The sequence below is a fragment of the Microtus oregoni genome, unplaced genomic scaffold (genome assembly GCF_018167655.1).
Source record: "Microtus oregoni isolate MIOR12 unplaced genomic scaffold, Mior012 000021F_ref0000039, whole genome shotgun sequence".
NCBI classification, from domain to species: Eukaryota; Metazoa; Chordata; class Mammalia; order Rodentia; family Cricetidae; genus Microtus; species Microtus oregoni.
The window spans coordinates 3,645,198-3,663,223 of record NW_024543080.1 but is presented as its reverse complement, the minus strand read 5'-3'; the positions used below and the strand labels follow the sequence as shown (position 1 = coordinate 3,663,223).

The 18,026-nt window shown below is 41.3% G+C and overlaps 1 protein-coding gene across 2 annotated transcripts in view; it reads left to right on the top strand.

Annotated features, from left to right (window-relative positions):
* Positions 1 to 18,026, top strand: part of Bmp2k (BMP2 inducible kinase) — a 99,244-nt gene that overhangs the window by 12,962 nt on the left and 68,256 nt on the right. For both annotated transcript variants that reach the window (XM_041671608.1, XM_041671607.1), the window contains exons 2-3: positions 14,843 to 14,961; positions 17,755 to 17,860. In XM_041671608.1, the coding sequence (XP_041527542.1) occupies positions 14,843 to 14,961; positions 17,755 to 17,860 (225 nt within the window). The remainder of the gene's footprint in view (positions 1 to 14,842; positions 14,962 to 17,754; positions 17,861 to 18,026) is intronic.

Sequence of the window (18,026 nt, the reverse complement as noted above, 5' to 3'; positions counted from 1 at the left end):
GCTATTTTTGTGTTTTCATATTCAGAAGACACAAGATCCATATAAATGCTTTTGCCATGTAATGATATATGGTGAATAATTATGGAAGCACTTGGAACCCTGCCTCATGGAGCACCATTTTTATCCGGAGGAATGGCTGACAAACTCATTAGTCATTTATATTTGGATATCTGGCAGCTAATTTTCTCAAGTGCTGGAGTGAATGTCATTTTGGGAAAACAACTAACGGGTGTTATTAGTGCTGAAATTCGAACTTCCAAAACACAGTTATAATTTCGAAAACCATATATCTGCCATTGAAAGGTGGACAGCCTCATTCCTTCCAATGGCTGAGGGGATAGTGGATATTGTTTAACAGCATACCTGTATAGCTTTGAGTGGTATCTTCCAATACATTATTTACAAAGATATAGCTATATGGGCCATCATTGTAGAGTCATTGGTCTGGTTCAAGGCCTCTGGTTTCTGCTGCACTACCATTGCTGGGCCCTCACTGAGACTTCTCTTGAATATCCTGTTGTTGCCCTGTGTTGTGGAGATCCTGCAGCTTGGGTCTGATGGGGTGGATGTTGGGGTAGGCCAACTCAGAACCCTGGTTCTGGGCCTGGCTAGTTGCAGGGTTGGTCAGCTCACCAGCTCTCCCTTGTCCTCTCCATCAGGGTGAGCTCTCCAGTATTGCCCTGGTTAGTTCACCCCTTGCAGTCATGAGCAAGGGGGCAGGGCTAGGTCTGCTCTCAACCCTCAGGGTCAGCTCTCTTGCACCTACACCATCAGGGCCAGCTCTACTGGGCTGCTCAGGCGAGGGGCGGGGACAGCTCCATCGCCCACCACAGGTATTAGGGGCAAGGGAGGGGGTGCATATTTCCCAGGTCTACACCACTGCATGTCAGATGCAGAGTGTGGCCGGTTATCTTACTCTCATACCCTCAGGGCCAGCTCACCAGGTCAACCCTTCTGTGCTGCCCAGGCCAGGAGCAGGGCTTGCTTTACTGCTGCAGCTGCTGAGGGGGAGGGTCAGCTCTGCAGTCTGAACACATGGGGATGAAATGTAACAGTATAAAAACAATACCACACTGCAGCTGGACTGTAAGAAATGAATTGTCATGTTTTGCTAGAGTAGTCAAGAATAAAATATCCATAGTTTTCTGAGAAGACAGTTATGTTCTCAAACAGGCATGGAACCAAAGAAACCACCTTTCCTTTAGCTGATTCCTGCAGTATTTTGTTACAGTAATAGAAAAGTGACCAACTCAGTCATTACTTCTAAAAATGACTGTTCAACTGTAGGAAAGAAAATGCAGATAAACGTACAGGAAGTTGTATCTGGGAATAGCAGTACGTCAAACTATGTGGCTCCATTCCAGCTTGTGAATGGTAGTTGTGAGGAGGACCTGTCCTTTGAGTAGCTGCCTTTTAGTAGCTTGCATGTTAAGGTCAGTAGCTTGGATCCTGCCAACCCTTGAGGAAGTGCTTCTCAAACTCAGGACTCTGTGAATGACCTGGGCTTCCTTACGCCCCAGCTTCTGAGTGGGGCCTGAGGTCCTGCCTTCCTAGCAAGTGCTGAGGTGCTTCTGGAGCGTGACCCCTACCTCCCCACAGCACTGTCATTGTGAGTAGCCATGTTGTTAGTGGCCTTGGCTCACAAATCTTAGTGGATAGGAAAACCTTTAGCTTATTTGTTTGTTTTGTTTTTAGACAGCGTCTCTCATTGTGTAACCCTGGCTTACCTAGAACTCACTGTGTAGGCCAGCCTGTCCTAGAACTTACTTTGTAGAGCAGGCTGACCTGGAACTCAGGGAGATCCGCCTGCCTCTACCTCCTGATTGTTGGGATCAGAGGTATGATAACCATACCCAGAAACTCCCAGCAACGCCAGCATTCTTCAGCTCCATCCAGGTCGTAAGTCTCAATAGGACTAATTCTATGTTTAGGGGGCGATTTTAGGTTATTAAGGATTCTAGATATTTCTTCAATGTTGGCAGTTTGGTTGGCATTACAAGAACACTGTATAAATAGGGGAATTGTCATATTGACAGTATTGATCATACCTTTCTAGAAGCAATCTCTTTTTCCTTTGCTTTGTCCTTCTAATGTGTGTGGGGGTGGTAGTGGCAGGGTCTTGCACTTTAGCTCAGGCTGCCCTGGAACTCAGCATATCGCCCAGGCTGCGCTTGAACTCATGACCCTCTCTTCAGGCATTCCCAGAATGAGCCACAATGTCCAGCTCGTATTTCTCCTTTTGAAATTCATTCTGTAATGTTTTCTTCAGTTAGGTCCTGCAGCTCCATAAGCTTAGTCACAAATGCTTCTAAGTGAATTAAGTATACAAAATCATGTGGATTACACAGATTTTGAGAGATGATAATTTGCTTCTGACTGGTTATATAGTCTATAGTTTTACGTTAAGGCCTAAGAATCAAAGATAAAATGACAGTCCCTATCTAGGAATGTCTTGTCTGGATGGTTTTAGTGGACTAGTTTCCCCAAATAAAAGTGACTCATGTTGGTAGAGAAAAACCCATTTAAGTCACAAAATGTGAAAGTTAAAAGTTTGCTAGAAGGAAACAAAAGAAAAGGGTGTCTACTAGAAACCGACCCGAGTTTCCGTCTCTCAGCCTCCTTGTAATAGGCTCGTTATGGTCAAAGGAGATGGCTCTACAAAATTTTTATGTTCTGGGAATAGCCTTTTACATTTTTATATATATTTGTTTGTCAAATGCTAACATCTATCCTCCCTAACCCAGCCGCAGGCCATCATTCTCTTTGTCTCTGGATTTCACTATGATAGGAGGTCTGTATAATTGAAATTTTATTGTATTTGTCTGTTTGTGATGGGTTTATTTCACTTAGTTGTGTCAGAACACATAGAAGTATTAAAACAGAACAATAATGTCATGGTACTGTTAAGTTTATATGCCAGTTTTTTATATATATGAAAAAACATTTTATCCATCTGGAAAAGAGTGCGGAAGAGTGAGCAAGGCTCCCGGAGTCAGGTCAGTATGAAAGCCATGGGTGCTGCTCTGGTGAGGCCTGTGACGGCCACACTTGAGGGGCGAAGGCAGGAGAAGCAGGAGGCCAAGGCCTTGCAGCTCCATAGAAGTTTAAAGTCAGGCTAGGCTGTATGGGAAGCCTGTCTCTAAAGCAGAGAATGGATCAAAGCCAATGATGACAGGCTAGGATTTTAATCTTATCGTCTGTGCTGGAGATGGGTCCCAGAGCCTTATACGTATTGGGTAACCTTGGAAAATAGTTGAATAGACAGTTTAAAGAAGAGGATAAATGCATGGAGCTGGAATTTTGAAAAAGAGGTTGGTTACATATTCAAATAAATTTATATGTAAGTAAATTTAATTGCACATAAAAAGTAAGTGTAGCTAGCTCTTTTATTTTTGAGATTGTATTTTAGTCACAGCATCTCTTCCTTCTCTTTCCTCCCTTCAAACCCTCTCATACACCCTTGCTCACTTCCTTAAAATTCATGGCCACTTTTTTCGTTTTGTCAATGGCTCTTACACTCTGATTCATATAACATTCATTATTTCAAATGCTGTTGCGATATTTTTGTAACAGCTTATTTGCATAGTGTCTGTAGACATTTATACTCAACATGATTATGTAAAGAATGTCCCTTTTGTCGTCTTGTGTTGTGCTCCCGAGTGTCTTACTTGTCTACAGCTACTTTCATTGGTAGAGATTTTGATGTTGAGTTGAATGTTGAGTGCATATGTGTTTATAATAGACAAGTTTTATCTCAGTATGACTGATTTTTTTTAAAAAAGAATGTTTAATATTTTAAATAATTTTAATATTATTATTACCATTATCTATGTGTATATGTGCACATGTGGAGACCAGAAGAGGTCATTGGACTTCCTGGGGCTGCAGTTACAGGTTGTTGTGGCCCCATGTAGGTGCTGGGAACAAATTCTGTCTCTTTGAAGAGTAGGAAGCCAGCTGAGCCATCTCTCCAGCCACAGTGATTGACTTTTCTAACAAAAGTACATAAATTGTTTGTAAGGTGGCACCTAGGTTTAATGTGCCTATCTAAAGGGTTTGACTAGCTCTACCCAGCTGAAGTGCTTTGATCAAACTCGTGAGCCACAAATATGCTGCCCAAGTGCGTGGTACCAAAGTAATGAAAACTTAGCTGAGTTCCCAAACGGCTCAGTGGTTGTCTACAGACTGCCTGTTAACCCAGGACAGACACAGGCTTCGTTTATCATTACTTGTCTGAGTTGGAAAGCAGGGAGAGTGGAGGCTGGATTTCCTTACCAGTGGGCAGAGAGCACTGAGTCTGTGGAATAGTAAGTACAGGGAGTCGGTAGAGCATGTGCTCCAGTCCACCTGACACCCAATAAATCAGCAAATAAATGGGCTTTCTTTGTAGGGAAGAACTGTGCAGATGGCTCCTTCAGTTTGAAAGTCTTTGTGTTTGGTAACATCAGGATAAATGCATTTGAAACACTGTAGAATGCGCTTTAGGGTAAATATGTGTGTTTTCTGAGACAAGGCTTTGGTATCAGGTCGTGCAGTACAACAGATAGAGGATCTCCGCTGATGCTTTGGCTCACGTTGAGATTTTCCTTGGTGTCCCGTTCCGAAGTGATTACAGAAGGTACTGTATTTACTTGGCACACTGGAGTTTGTTAAACTGCCAGAATAAGCACGGGCATGTTGGGGCCAGGAGAGGGATGCAGACTCAGTTAGCATATCCTGTTCACTATACTTTGTGTCTTCTCTGACATAAAAGGTTTATCTTTATTCCTATGCACACCCTGACCTCCTCATGTGTGGACAGCATCCATTTTAGTGTTTCCTGTTTGCTAGCTGTCTTATTCTATCAGTATGTTTAACTCTACCTCAAGATTGTAGTTGTGTGTAGAAGTTATTTAATGTCAGATTACTCAGTTTCTAGGTATTCTAAATGAGTTCTGCTTCCTGGGATCACTCCACTTAATGCTTTAAGTTGGAATAGCTTAAACTACACAGCACAGCGACAGCTGTGAAGCGGACGGGGCGTTCAGCTCCCTGGAACACTGATTTTTTAGCACCCGTGAAGCCATCGCTTCAGTTCCCGTCCTACAGAATACAAAAGCAAAAGAGGGAAACTTTGAAATAGCTATTTTGCCTAGTAATAATAGAACTTTTAAGTTAAGCTTTTGAAATTAAAAATGGCACGCCCAACCATTATAGCAATGAACTTCAGATTGAATGACATTATTCTTATACAAGAAATATTTAAAGGTTGTAAATGCTAAATTATATTTTATTTCATGTGAGGCTTTGGAGCATTAATGCATTACAAAACTTTAGAACATAATTTCAAACTTTTTTACAAAGAATTTAATTTTTTGTCTCATAAGAGAAGTCCAAAATGTTCTAAGATGGACGTGTACATTTTATAATGCCAATTAATTATCACTCTTTACCTTGTATTGATATTTTACCCTCCACTAATTCTTCATATGATCAATTCACAAACATAAGTCCTGAGAATCTATGACTGTATAGTCCTGCTTCCTTGCTTACATTACAGGTATGATACCAAACTAATGACATATTTTTAAACGTCAAAAACCTTGAGGTGACGTTCTCTTCACATTCATTGATCTCTTGGTTGGAAGGGAGGCCTGATTTTAGGCATCTGAATGAGAAACTGGAGCATCCTGTTTATCTCTTCTGTGATTCCCTGTAAACTCTCACTTTCTATGCGTGAGTGCTCGTGTGGATGCCGTAGGTAACAGAATAAGTTTTCCACGCTGTATGTGCGTGTGCTCGTGTGGATGCCGTAGGTAACAGAGTAAGTTTTCCATACTGTATGTGCGTGTGCTCGTGTGGATGTCATATGTAACAGAGTAAGTTTTCCATACAGTATGTGCGAGTGCTCGTGTGAATGTCATAGGTAACAGAGTAAGTTTTCCATGCTGTATGTGCGTGTGCTCATGTGGATGTCATAGGTAACAGAGTAAGTTTTCCACGCTCTGTGTCCGTGTGCTCGTGTGGATGCTGTAGGTAACTGAGTAAGTTTTTCATTACTAAATACAGTGTTAGTCTGACTCTGCTTCCTAAGGGCCGCATTTCTTTTTGGAGCGTTCTCTTGATAAGTAATTTCCAGTTTGTCTCTGGGTTCTACAGTTGCTCCTCTTTCATCTCCCCAAACAGTGCTCACTGCTGTCATTTTAGTCTTTCTTTGTTTGTTTGGTTTCTTGTCCTGTATTATTCTGGAAATTAAGTTTTTCTTGTTTCTCTACTGGTCAGTTATGGAGACTGCTGTTGACCTCAGACAGATGTGGCATTCTTAGAGTGTTCTTGATTCATCACTGCTGCTGTCTCCGGAGAGAACACCGTGCTCCTCTCACAGCTCAGTGATGTCCAGGATTTTATCTCTCTTCACTTTCCTTATTCTGTAATTGAGGAAGTGAACTTACTGCTTTTTTAGTCAGTGTTTTGATTTTTATTTATTCATTTTTAAGTTTTTTGAGACAGGTTTTCAACTATGTAGCCTTTGCTGGCCTGATACTTGCTAGTTGACCTTGAATTGGGAGTGGTCCTCCTGCCCGTGCCTCCAAATGCTAGACTTACCTGTGTGTAGCACTGTATGCTGTGAACAAATCATTAGGGTGGAAGGAAGCAGATGAGCAGGGGCTGTGGGGTGGACACGTGGGCAGTGGGTGAGCAGGGGCTGTGGGGTGGACACGTGGGCAGTGGGTGAGCAGGATGGTGTTGGAGAAGGAGCTCAAGCGGAGTGCAGAAAAACGCGCTTGCACATATGAGCATGCAAAATAGAAAACACTATTTTTCCTCAAACAGCTGCTGAGGGCTGGCAAAGACAAAGCATGTGCACGCTAGTCTGTCACCACCGCCAGTGACTACTTCCCGTTTTCCATCTTTGTGCACTGTAACTCATGGCTTGTGGTCTGGTCACAGATAACCTTTGTTTTCCAGACTGTTAGACTACCTACACTGCTAGAACACTGGTTCAGACCAAAACCTCCTCTTAACTTAGTCATTCAGCCCGTACATAGTAAATGCGCATAGTTCTCCAAGACAATGATAGGGTAGGAGCAGAGTGAACCACAAGCCATCACTGAATTACTCCTGAGCCTTGTGTTCAGTGACTGAACCATGACTGAAACAAGACAGCTGCGGTAAGTGGAGGATAGCAGTAAGTTCCCAGAAGGAAACAATAAACAGGGATTTGTGGTGCCCTGGAAAATAGTGTTGGAGAATCTGTTGTGGGGATTTAGTGCTTGGGGAAGGTAGGTGGTAGCTGAGTAAAGATGGGAAGAAAGGGAGAAAAGGAATCTCTTCTTTGGAATCTCAGCAGTTCGTTCTAGGTGACCACAGTATAAAGACCCTACCATGGGGGGCGGGGGTCAGAGAGCACAGGCAGAGCCAGGTGCTGCTGTCTCCTGTCATGGGGAAACTAAAATCCTTTTCCGTTTTTTTTCGGACTTCAGTGAAACAGGAGGCTCCAGGAGGGTTATGGGCACAGAGGTGGCCTGATTGGGCCCAGATTTGAATGCAGTAGGTATGTGGAAGATGAAACGAACACGAGAAAGATCAGAAGCTGGAATACCACCCAGAGACTGTGATGTCACTTTGTGGTTTTCCCCAGGGCAGGGATGATCTTTGGAAAATGAACTCAAACTGTATTCTGAAGGCACAGCATAAAGGACTAAGGGACTGAAAGTACAAGGAATGCCCAACTGTAAGGAGCCAGAAGTATGGAAATTAAAGGACGTCCACACAGTGAGTCAGAATTGGACAAGCACTCCAGTTCTGAGAGCATTGAGTGAAAACTGGATGAGGACTTCAGTTGTTGGGAACATAAGAATGCGTCCTTGAGATTAAGAGACATTTCTCCCTGTACTTACCTGCTTATCCCTTGGCCTCATGCTGGTCTGAACTGTTGCTTTGATGGAAGCCTGGTGTTTGAGTTCTAGCTGTGTTGATGGTCATGGTCTTGAAGTACCTGCTGAAGTTCCCAGTGCTTACTTCTCTTTCAGATTTTTATGTACTTATTTATAGTACTGGGGATTGAGCTGAAGGTCTTAACCTAGTCTGCTTTCCGCCGAGCTACACCTGTACAATCCCTTGTATTTTGAGACAGCACCTCATTATGTAGTCGTTGCTGGTATTACCGGTGTGTACCACTACACCTGGCTTAGCTTTTTAAAAATTTTATTTGTGATGTATTTATTTGGTAAGAGTACTATTTTGATACATGCATACAGTGTGAATTCATAGCGTCCATCAACTTATTTGCCATTTATTTTTGTGTGTTGAGAGCATTGGACGTGTCCTCTATTCTAACATTGTATTTTGAGATATATAATAAACATAGTTGACTACAGCCACTCTACCGTTCTGTAGACCAAACTTATTCTTATTATCTAATTATAATTTTATTTGGTTAGAATAAGATTGTTTCTAATTTTTATATCAAAAAAGTAGAACAGTGAAGTTATTACTGAAAATAGAATTTAAGAATTAAATGTGTTAATTGTTTGAAAACAGATTATGGAGCTTAGTGCTGAAAAGTTCCATCAAAGTACACTGACTTAGTTTTGACCGTAGAGGGCGTTATACTTCAGGATGAAAAGAAGCAGTTTTCTGTATCTGAAATAATACTGGTGGTTATCAAATTGAAAGTAGTTTTTCGGGAGGCAGAGGTAGGCGGATCTCTGTGAGTTCGAGACCAGCCTGGTCTACAGAGCTAGTTCCAGGACAGGCTCCAAAGCCACAGAGAAACCCTGTCTCGAAAAACCAAAAAAAAAAAGAAAGTAGTTTTTCAAGGAAGGATTCAGAAGGCTGTTAGTACTAATATAGTTAAGTGTGGTTTATGGTAATGAACATGTATTCTGTTTTTATAGTTTGTGTACTCCATTAGACTCAGGTTAAATAGACCTGCTTTCCAGTAAAATCAATTGATTAATACTAAGTTATTCACAGATAATTTGAATGTCAGGCAAGATGATTGGCATTGATAATATTATAGAAAATGAGGTATATACAATTCTTGTTTTTATAAGTATAGAATTCGTAAGAGAGGAGAAATCTCAAAGAAGTATTGCCAAGGAAAATGCCATGGTTTGTGTCAGTTTCGTTAGTAAGTGTTGCAGCCTCAGACACCTGCAGCACACACAGCACATGAGTGCATGGCCAGTGTTAAGGCTTTAGGGGGTGGAAGTGGTTAAGATGAGCTGACTGCATGATGTGTGCGCTGGGAAATGATGGGACAAGGGCCCCTATTTATTTATAAACTTTGAAGTATTACAGCTAAAAACTTTCAATAACTATTATCTTAGTTTGAAGTTGTTCTCATATTCACTGTACATAGTATCTTTTTAGTATAGGGACATTGTGTGTGTGTTGAGATAGGGTTTATTTGGCCCAGCTGTCCTTAAACTAATGCTGCAGCTGAGGGTGACTCAGACTCCTGGTCCTCCTGCCTGTATTTCTCAATTGTTGGGTTCATACGCACACCTGGGTTCTGTTGCTTTTTTTCTTTTTAAAGCTTTATGTAATCCAGTTTAAACATGACTTGTCTTTTATATATAAGGAATTGTGCTTATTAAGTAAAATTTTCTTAAAGAAAATTGGATAGGGCATTGTTCTTTCTTGATGTCTTCATTTGCCTTTTGTTCCTCATTTTTGTTATTTCTAGATCCTTCTATTTGTAATTATGTATTTTCTTTTTGGTGGGCATATACCTACATGCCTAGCTGTGGGCTGTAAGAATCGTTGAAGGTGAGTTTTATAGGGGAAACAAGAGGCCTGGCTTTGTCTGTCTGCCTCCTTCCTCAGCATTTGGTCTCTTTCTCATCTGTAACGTGGACATAAATTAAATGCTGGAGTGAAATGAAGTGTGTGTCTTTCCCCTCAGTTCTGATTCATTGCACTCAGTGATAACAGTGACTTTGGCAGGAATGTAAGTTACTAATCATTCCTCCTTAGGAAGAACCTTGTTTTCAGGAGAAAGCCTTGGATCTGCTGACTTAACCTGGGCTCTGTTGTTCCCGAGAGCCCAGAGCCTTCAGTGGGAGGAGGAACTCTTCTAGCCTGCTGTCTTTCCCACTTATCTTGAAGATAGCGTCAAAGTCACTTTGTTTTCTTTGGCAATGGTTGGAGTTAAGAGTTGCTGATAGTTCAGTCTTTATTTTACTGGTGAAGTGTACAGGGAAGAAAAAAAGACCACGTGGTGTTATCTTCCTGTCCCTCTTTCTTCTCCCTAAGACTACAGTTCGTAGGAATCACCACCTGTGGCCAAGAGTTTGATAAACATGCAGTGTTTCCTGTGTTGGGATGCTGAAACTGAAGGTTTCTAGGCTACCATAAACTTTTTTTTGTCCTAAGAGACTTCACAGTTCCTTAGGGAAAGTCTCTAGTGTATAATCAGCAGTAGTGTCTTTCTTATGAAATAATAGTTCTCAGTGGTGGAGGTAAGATTGGGTGGCAAGAGAGGAAAGGCTTGGGAAAGGATACCATGCTCCTGATTCCTCCGTATAGATAGGTATGACAAGATGGACTAAGCCTGGGGCTATAGAATTGTTAGATTGGATGGAGATCTTTGTACCAGTAATTCCAGTACTTAGGAGGTGGTGGCCAGCCTGGACTACATAATGAAACGCTGTCTCAAAATAAAAGGACAAGGGATATAGCTCAATAGTAGAAACTTCAAAGCATACAAAAAGGTGGAAAAGTACTTTGGGGAATAGCTTTATGCCTACCATCTAGATGTAACTAACTGCATTTTACCCTGTTTCCTTTATACATGATTGCATGTGGGTAATTTTAAATGAGGACTTCTTTAGAGCATTTTTTCTTATAGTTAGAAAATGTGAAAGAAATCAATAAATGTTAGCTTTAACAAGGGATTCAAGAAATTTCTCCCCTCTTAATAAATAGCACCAACTATGCTGTGTGGTACAGACAGGAAGTGGTGAGATTTAAAAATAAAATCCAAGGGTGAGTAAAGAAGTCTAATTGTGTGAACTCACCAGTATTGATCAGGTATATTGCAAGACTGTATTACATGTTTCTGATATCTTGTACTGACGTCTAAATATTAAGGTTTCCATGACTTCTTTTAGGTTCAATAATTTGTGATCAGTCCAGTGGTCACCAGAGCATACAGCTGTTGTTTGACATGAATTGTTGAAACACATCTTTCTTATCCAGAAATGGTATTTTTAAAGATGTTTACTGTCAACCAATAATTAAGCGAATTTAACTCTTCCTAATGTTTAAACATAATATGCAAGCATTCTAAAGGTGCTTGTTTGGTTTAATCTTAATAAAAGCCTCTCTGCTGATGCAAGAAACTCCAATCAAACCAGATTAGACCAAATTAAGATGCCCATGTTTAATAAATGCAGCACTCTTGGGTGTACCGCGACAGCATGGTGGGAAGAGGAGACCTAAGCCATGTGGTCCTTTTTCTGGCTCAAGCCTAAAGACCCTGTGGGAGTGGTCCTGGCCCTCACTGGGGAGGGGTCAACACTTGGCAGGCTGGGAATTGGAATCCAAGCATTTGGCAGGCTGGGGTGGCACTTCCAACTCAGTATTACAGGGCTTAAGCTGGTACATCTTTCCCACTGTACCTCATCTTAAGGTTCTTGTTATGTTCCTCCTCCTTTAATATGTGTTTAAGGGAGAATACTTTATATTCCTTTAAAAAAATGTCAGCAAACAACACAGCTCCTCACATCTAACATTACAGTGCCTCTGAAGGAAGTGATGTTCTTTAGTTACTCAGTGCAGGGCAAACAGCTCTGTGTTCTCTTGCTGTTTCTTATGCTCATAGAAACAGTACACAGGCTTTCCATTTGCAAACACGGTTAGCAGACCAATGGAACAAACAACCAGGAGAAAGTGTTTGTTCTTACGTTGACGACAAATTTTTGTGTATTATGATACAGGCTTCTCAGTATGCCAGGACCCTTTGCCCAGTTTTGCTTGACTCTGGGTCTTGTGCTGGATACTCAGTGGTCACCAAAGATCAGCCTGAGGTAGTGGCTCCATGTTGTCTTATGCCAATGAAAGTAAAAAGGGCGAACTCTTGTGAGAATATGCAAAGTGCAAACAAGCTTTAAGGTTTGTAGAACAGAGAGACAGTGAGAAGCTAAGGAAAAGAGATACTCCTGAGAGATGGAGGAGAGAGGAAAAACTCCTGAACTCCTGTTTAGTGTTTTTGTAGGAAAACTGTACGAAGGTAGAGGCCCCTAGGCTAACATTGGTCGAACCAAAGGAAGCCATGTGCTTCCAGTCAGGGTGATGATCACACATAGTTTTTGTTCTGTCTGCTGATTTGGGGTGGTTAAGCTGCATTTGCCTGTCTCTGACTCAGATTTTTTTGTTACTGACCTTGGCTTTCTGCTGTTAGTCACTAGGTAGCAGCACGACTTCCAACCTCATATTTCACAGTTGCTAGTCTCTGTTTCTCTGTTCTCACATTCTCATAACTCAGCATGTAGCTTCTCCACGGTGGAGAGTTGCCTCTCTCATGGCTGCCAGGAAGGAGCTGCAGTGGTCTTGGTTAACTCATATTTAGCCCCATGTCTAGAGGTGGTTGCCTAGGTGGAAGCTTCTTGTTAGAAACAGTCTTTACCTAGAGCCTCTTAGTCAAGGTCACTATTGCTGTGCTGAAACACCGTGAAACAAGGTGGGAGAAAAGGGTTTATTTGAGTTACATTTTCACATCATAGCCCATCATTGAAGGAAGTCAGGACAAGAACTCACACAGGGTAGGATTTGGAGGCAGGAGCTGATGCAGGCCATGGGGGGTTTCTTATTGGATTGCTCCCCATGGCTTGCTCAGCCTGCTTTCTGTAGAACCCAGGATCATCAGCCCTTGGATAACCTCATAAACAGTGGACTCTCTCCTACCCTACATCAATCACTAATTAAGAAAATGCCCTACAGGCCTGCCTATAGCCAGATCTTAAGAAGGAAGGCATTTTGTTCAGTTAGGATCCCTCCTGTCTGATGACCATGGCTTCTGTCAAGTTCACATAGACTAGTCAGCACAGGCGCTGTGCTTTATTCTGTGTTCCTCAAGGGCTTCCTGCTAGCTCCATGGGAGCTGTCAGCAGCCAGAGCCCTGACCTGCCTCTCACCTGCCCAACTTTGCTATCTCATGCTCCACTCCATCCTCACCTCAGTGTGCCAAACTCTGCTTTGTAACTCTCAATCTTCTTTTGAACCCAGCTTCTGATCTTGGTGCAGTATATGTGAACAGCTTGCAGATTTCCCCATGAGCTGTTTTTCTTGATACCGATGGAGAGTTGGCTCCCCATGAATGGGAGTACTCATTTAAAGAAAACCAGAAACCATGCGTTTGTATAATAGCTTGTAAAACCTAGGTAGAATTATTTAACAAAGCATACCATCATTTAATTCATTACGTGTGTGTGTGTGTGCGCGCGCGCGCTCGCGTGTGTGTGGAGAGAGGAGATAGCGTCTCCAATAGGTGTCCCATGGAATTGTTTCACATCAGAGCCTTGAGAAGGCTAGGCTGTTCTTTGGAGTACTTACCATCTTAGGATGGGGAGGGACTCTGGGTCAGTGCAGATGGCAGTCACTTTCATTGTCACGTTTACTTCTGTCAGTGTATACTTCTGTCCTCTCCCCTGTCAGATCTGTATCTATTGCTGATTCTTCTCTTGTGCATTTTGAAAGAGTCTACAGTGTCTCATAATACCCTTGTTTCATATTTTCCAACTATAGCACTAGTTTACCAATCATGCCTTTGTAGTATTAACAAAATTGATATGCCATAAAAACATAAACTATAGAATGTTTTATATCAAAATTGAGTCTTAAAAATTTAATGTGAGAATCTTATCTTAGATATGACAGAAATGATTGACTTTAAATCAGGTGAAGTATTTTCTCATACGCAGTAAAGGTGTAGATAAAAGCACTTAGCATTTCACTAGAGGTTTGGAGGGAAGGTGGCTAATTCACTGGCCCACTCTCAGTGTTCTGAGCCTTTTCTTTCTGATTACCATGGCATAGGTTATCTGTCGACATCATGTCTAAGCATCATCTTACACAGAAGTAGGAAAGAAGAATGGGACCTTCTCTGCCACGCACTTTCATTTGGGCAGGAAAACCATTCCTGCAATCCCAGTAGACTTTACCTAACTTACACCCATGAGTAAGAGCTGGTCAGAATTCATTCATCCTAAAGTCAGGTGCTGATAAGCAGAGTGAGATCCTGCGATTGACTTAAAATATGGTGACCTCATCCCTGTAATTGGAGGAGGGTCCGACTGTCCCAGCTCAGCTCTATTGAGTATTAAATAGTAGCTGTGCACTGTCATGAAGATGGCTGGGTGATGACGAGTACCGTCAGGCTAGGTGTATGAGGACGTGTGTGCTTATCTCGTCACAAGTATTTCTGTGGGAAAGTGAGATTTGTATGTGTCCTTTAAAATAGAAGCAGATTTGTTTGAGAATCATATGGTTCTGAAAGTGCTGTTCATTGATTGACACAGGAAATAGCAGCGCTTGGCTCTTAATCAATAAACTGCTTGCTCTACTTATTTTTGTCTTAAATATAGTCCTCGACTATTTTCCTTTGCTATATATAAATGATGGTATATGTATGAGTGTGTGTATGTGAGTGTGTGTGTGTGTGTGTGTGTGTATGCATGGCTGTCCTGGAACTCACTCTGTAGACGAGGCTGGCCTTGAACTGACAGATCTGCTTGCCTCTGCCTCCAGAGTGCTAAGATTAAAGCATGTACCACCACGCCCAGTAAAAATTATAGTATATAATTTTGATGGTAGTCTGTGATTGTTTTAAAATAATTGGTGCTTCCTCTTGTAGGTGGATTCTCAACTGTTTTCCTGGTGCGGACTCATGGTGGAATCCGATGTGCACTGAAGCGAATGTATGTCAATAACACACCTGACCTCAACATTTGTAAAAGGGAAATCACAATTATGGTGAGAGAAAAGTTCATTTTAGAAATCTGGCTGCGTTTCTTTTTGTTTTATACTACAATAGTCACAGATTTTTCGACATTATCAGTTTATCCAAACTTGAAAAATGATTCAGTTGAATTATTATGTGGGAATTGGTAGTTGATTGCATTCAGCTGGGACAGAATGCAATGGCCACCCTTTCCTCGCCTTCTCAGTGTGGGCTCCCAAGCAGCATGCTCTCTCCTTTCAAATTCATTGAGTGTGTGGTATTGGGAGGATAGAACAGTTCACGGAATTACACAATTTAAGCATCAAGTTTATCTCCCTGACAGTGTTATCTGCTTTTCCTGCATTGTAAGGCCAGTTGTCCCTCAGCAAGGGAAGTATTACTAAATACTAGGCAGAGGAAAGGTATCTTGATAGACTAGCAGAAAATCAGTGACCGAGGAAACAGCACAGCATGATCTTGAAGCAACACATCCTTTTTCCGCATTCAGTGCTCTCTGGGCCTTCTGCTTCTCACCGCTCCTCCCCTTTCCGTCGCAGTTTTTACCTGTGCACACCTGCATGCACGTGCATATTTCTTAGCTTGACTTCAGATAATAGAAAATCAATTAATTTAGTTAGCATATTCATAATACTGTATATTCACTACCCCTGTGCAGTTTCAAAACCTTTTCATAACCCCTAAAAGAGCCTACCCACTTTCCTGTTAATTTCATTCTGTAAATGCAGTTGTACAATGGGTTTTCCTTTTTACTTCCCCCAATGCCTTTGAGGTTCCTAGACACTGTAGTGTTCATCCATGTTTACTGTGTTTTCTGTCATCAGATGATAGTCTGTGAACACTACAGTTTTATCTGTTCATGGAGAAAAACTGATAGATATTTAGACTGTCTCTACTTTTTTGGCTTCTGTGACTAGCTAACTGCTGTGCACATGTGTGTTACTGTCTTTGAGTCCTCAATTTCTTTCTTTCTTTTTTTTTTTTTTTTTTTGGTTATATACCTAGGTTCCTTTTCAAAAACTTCTAAGAAACAGCCAGTCTGTTGTTCAGCAACTGAACCATGAATGTTCTTCCTGGCAGTGGGTCTTTATGCCTGTCTCACATAGCTGACTGCTGAGGGGGACTCTTAATTCCCGTCCCACATAACTGACCACTAAGGGGGCCTCTTAATTCCCGTCTCACATAACTGACTACTTAGTGCCCGTCCCACATAGCTTACTGCTGAGGGGAATTTCTCATTTATATCACTGTCTTTATCAACACCTAAAAAATAAGGATATTTCTGTGATCTGATTCTTTGAATTCCTATTGTTTCTATTCCTTATCTAGTTTAGAGATGCTTTGAGACCTTTCAAAAGTAAAGGTATTAGCCAAAAGTTTGAAAAAGAATTACTTGAACAAAATGGCAAAGTCTAGATTGAACTTTCTAACTCGAGCCTAGATGATGTAGTCCTCTGCCATAATCTTCTGCTTGGCAGCGTTTGTGTGGCTATGAGACGTGTGAAGCGATGTCTGTCGGCAGTCAGATCCCCATTGAACAAGGCGTTGTAGAGCGATGAGGCCTGTGGAGCTGTGGAGTTGTGGAGTGCTGCTTGTTTTTATTTCATTTATTTATTTGTCTGGCTATCTATCTATCCATCCATCTATCTATCTATCTATCTATCTATCTATCTATCTATCTATCTATTTTGCAACCTCCCTTCCACTGTATGATTTAACATGTTTTACATGTGGTAGTCCCGATCACAAACTACTTTGCACAGTTGAAACTAGGTATTTTATTAATGACAGTACTTATAAATTCATTGAAGATAATTGTGGCCCCTTCCTGGATCTTCACGTGTGCTAAGCAGCAGTTACCCCTGAGATATCTCCGGCCTGGTTTATAGCCTCATTCTATGCTGATGACCATTTTGTTAAAGGAGGAAAATTTTTTAGATCTTGCATTTTGTTATTGCTTGAACACATCATTAGTGTTATCTTTAATCTGTGGCTCTTTTTCACACATGTTTTCTGGCCACTTCTTCCTGTTTTAGATTTAGTGAAAAGTACATGTTCCCATGAGTTGCTTAGGAAAACATGAAAGTAGCTAACATTAGAACTTAATTCCTTTATTTTTTAGATAGATATAATTAGAGTTCTAATACTTTATTCTTCAATTTTAGAGGACTATATTATGCACTGGTCTTGGAAGTTTGTTTTGTTTTTTTCTAGCCAGGGTTTCTCTGTAGCTTTGGAGCCTGTCCTGGGACTAGCTGTTGTAGATCAGATTGGCCTTGAACTCAGAGAGATCCACTTGCTTCTGCCTCCTGAGTGCTGGGATTAAAGGCCTGCACCACCATTGCTAGCTCAGGAAGATTATTTTTTTAAATTAGATTTATTTGTGTGGATATATTGTGGGTGGCATGAGTGGAGGTCAAGGTAGTTTGCGGGCTTAGTTTCCTCCTTCCACCAGGTTGGTCCTGGGTACTGAAGTCAAGTCTTCAGCTTAGTGATAAGTGTCTTACTGGCTGAGCTGTGTGGCCAGCCCTTGGGAAGAGTGTTGCTTTTATTTTTATCACTGGATTGGTTGAGCTTGTAAACAAATGGTTATAGGTTGTTTATCCTGGATGATGACTGTCACATAGGCGTTGAATCTTCCAATGAAAAATCCACCATAGAAACTACTGGCTGAAATACAATATTCTCATGCCTTATTCTTACTTTTAGAAATTTATCAAGTCTACTTATTTAGCCTTACAACCTTTACTTGTAGAAGTTTAAGGTTTATATTTCCTAGTTTTAAAGATTTCATTTATTTTTCACAGAAGGAACTATCTGGCCACAAAAATATTGTTGGTTATTTGGACTGTGCTGTCAATTCCATTAGTGACAATGTGTGGGAAGTGCTTATTCTAATGGAGTATTGCCGAGGTAAGTGTCTGTCCTCATTTGTAGTGTTCTAAAAAGGGACCCTTTCATAGAGCGCTAGGGATGTGGTTTCTCCCAGTGCAGCTGCTACCTTGTTTTAGATGCTTTATTGCAATTTCAGCTTTAATAACTTAATTACATATGCTCTAAAAATTTATTTAAAACCTAA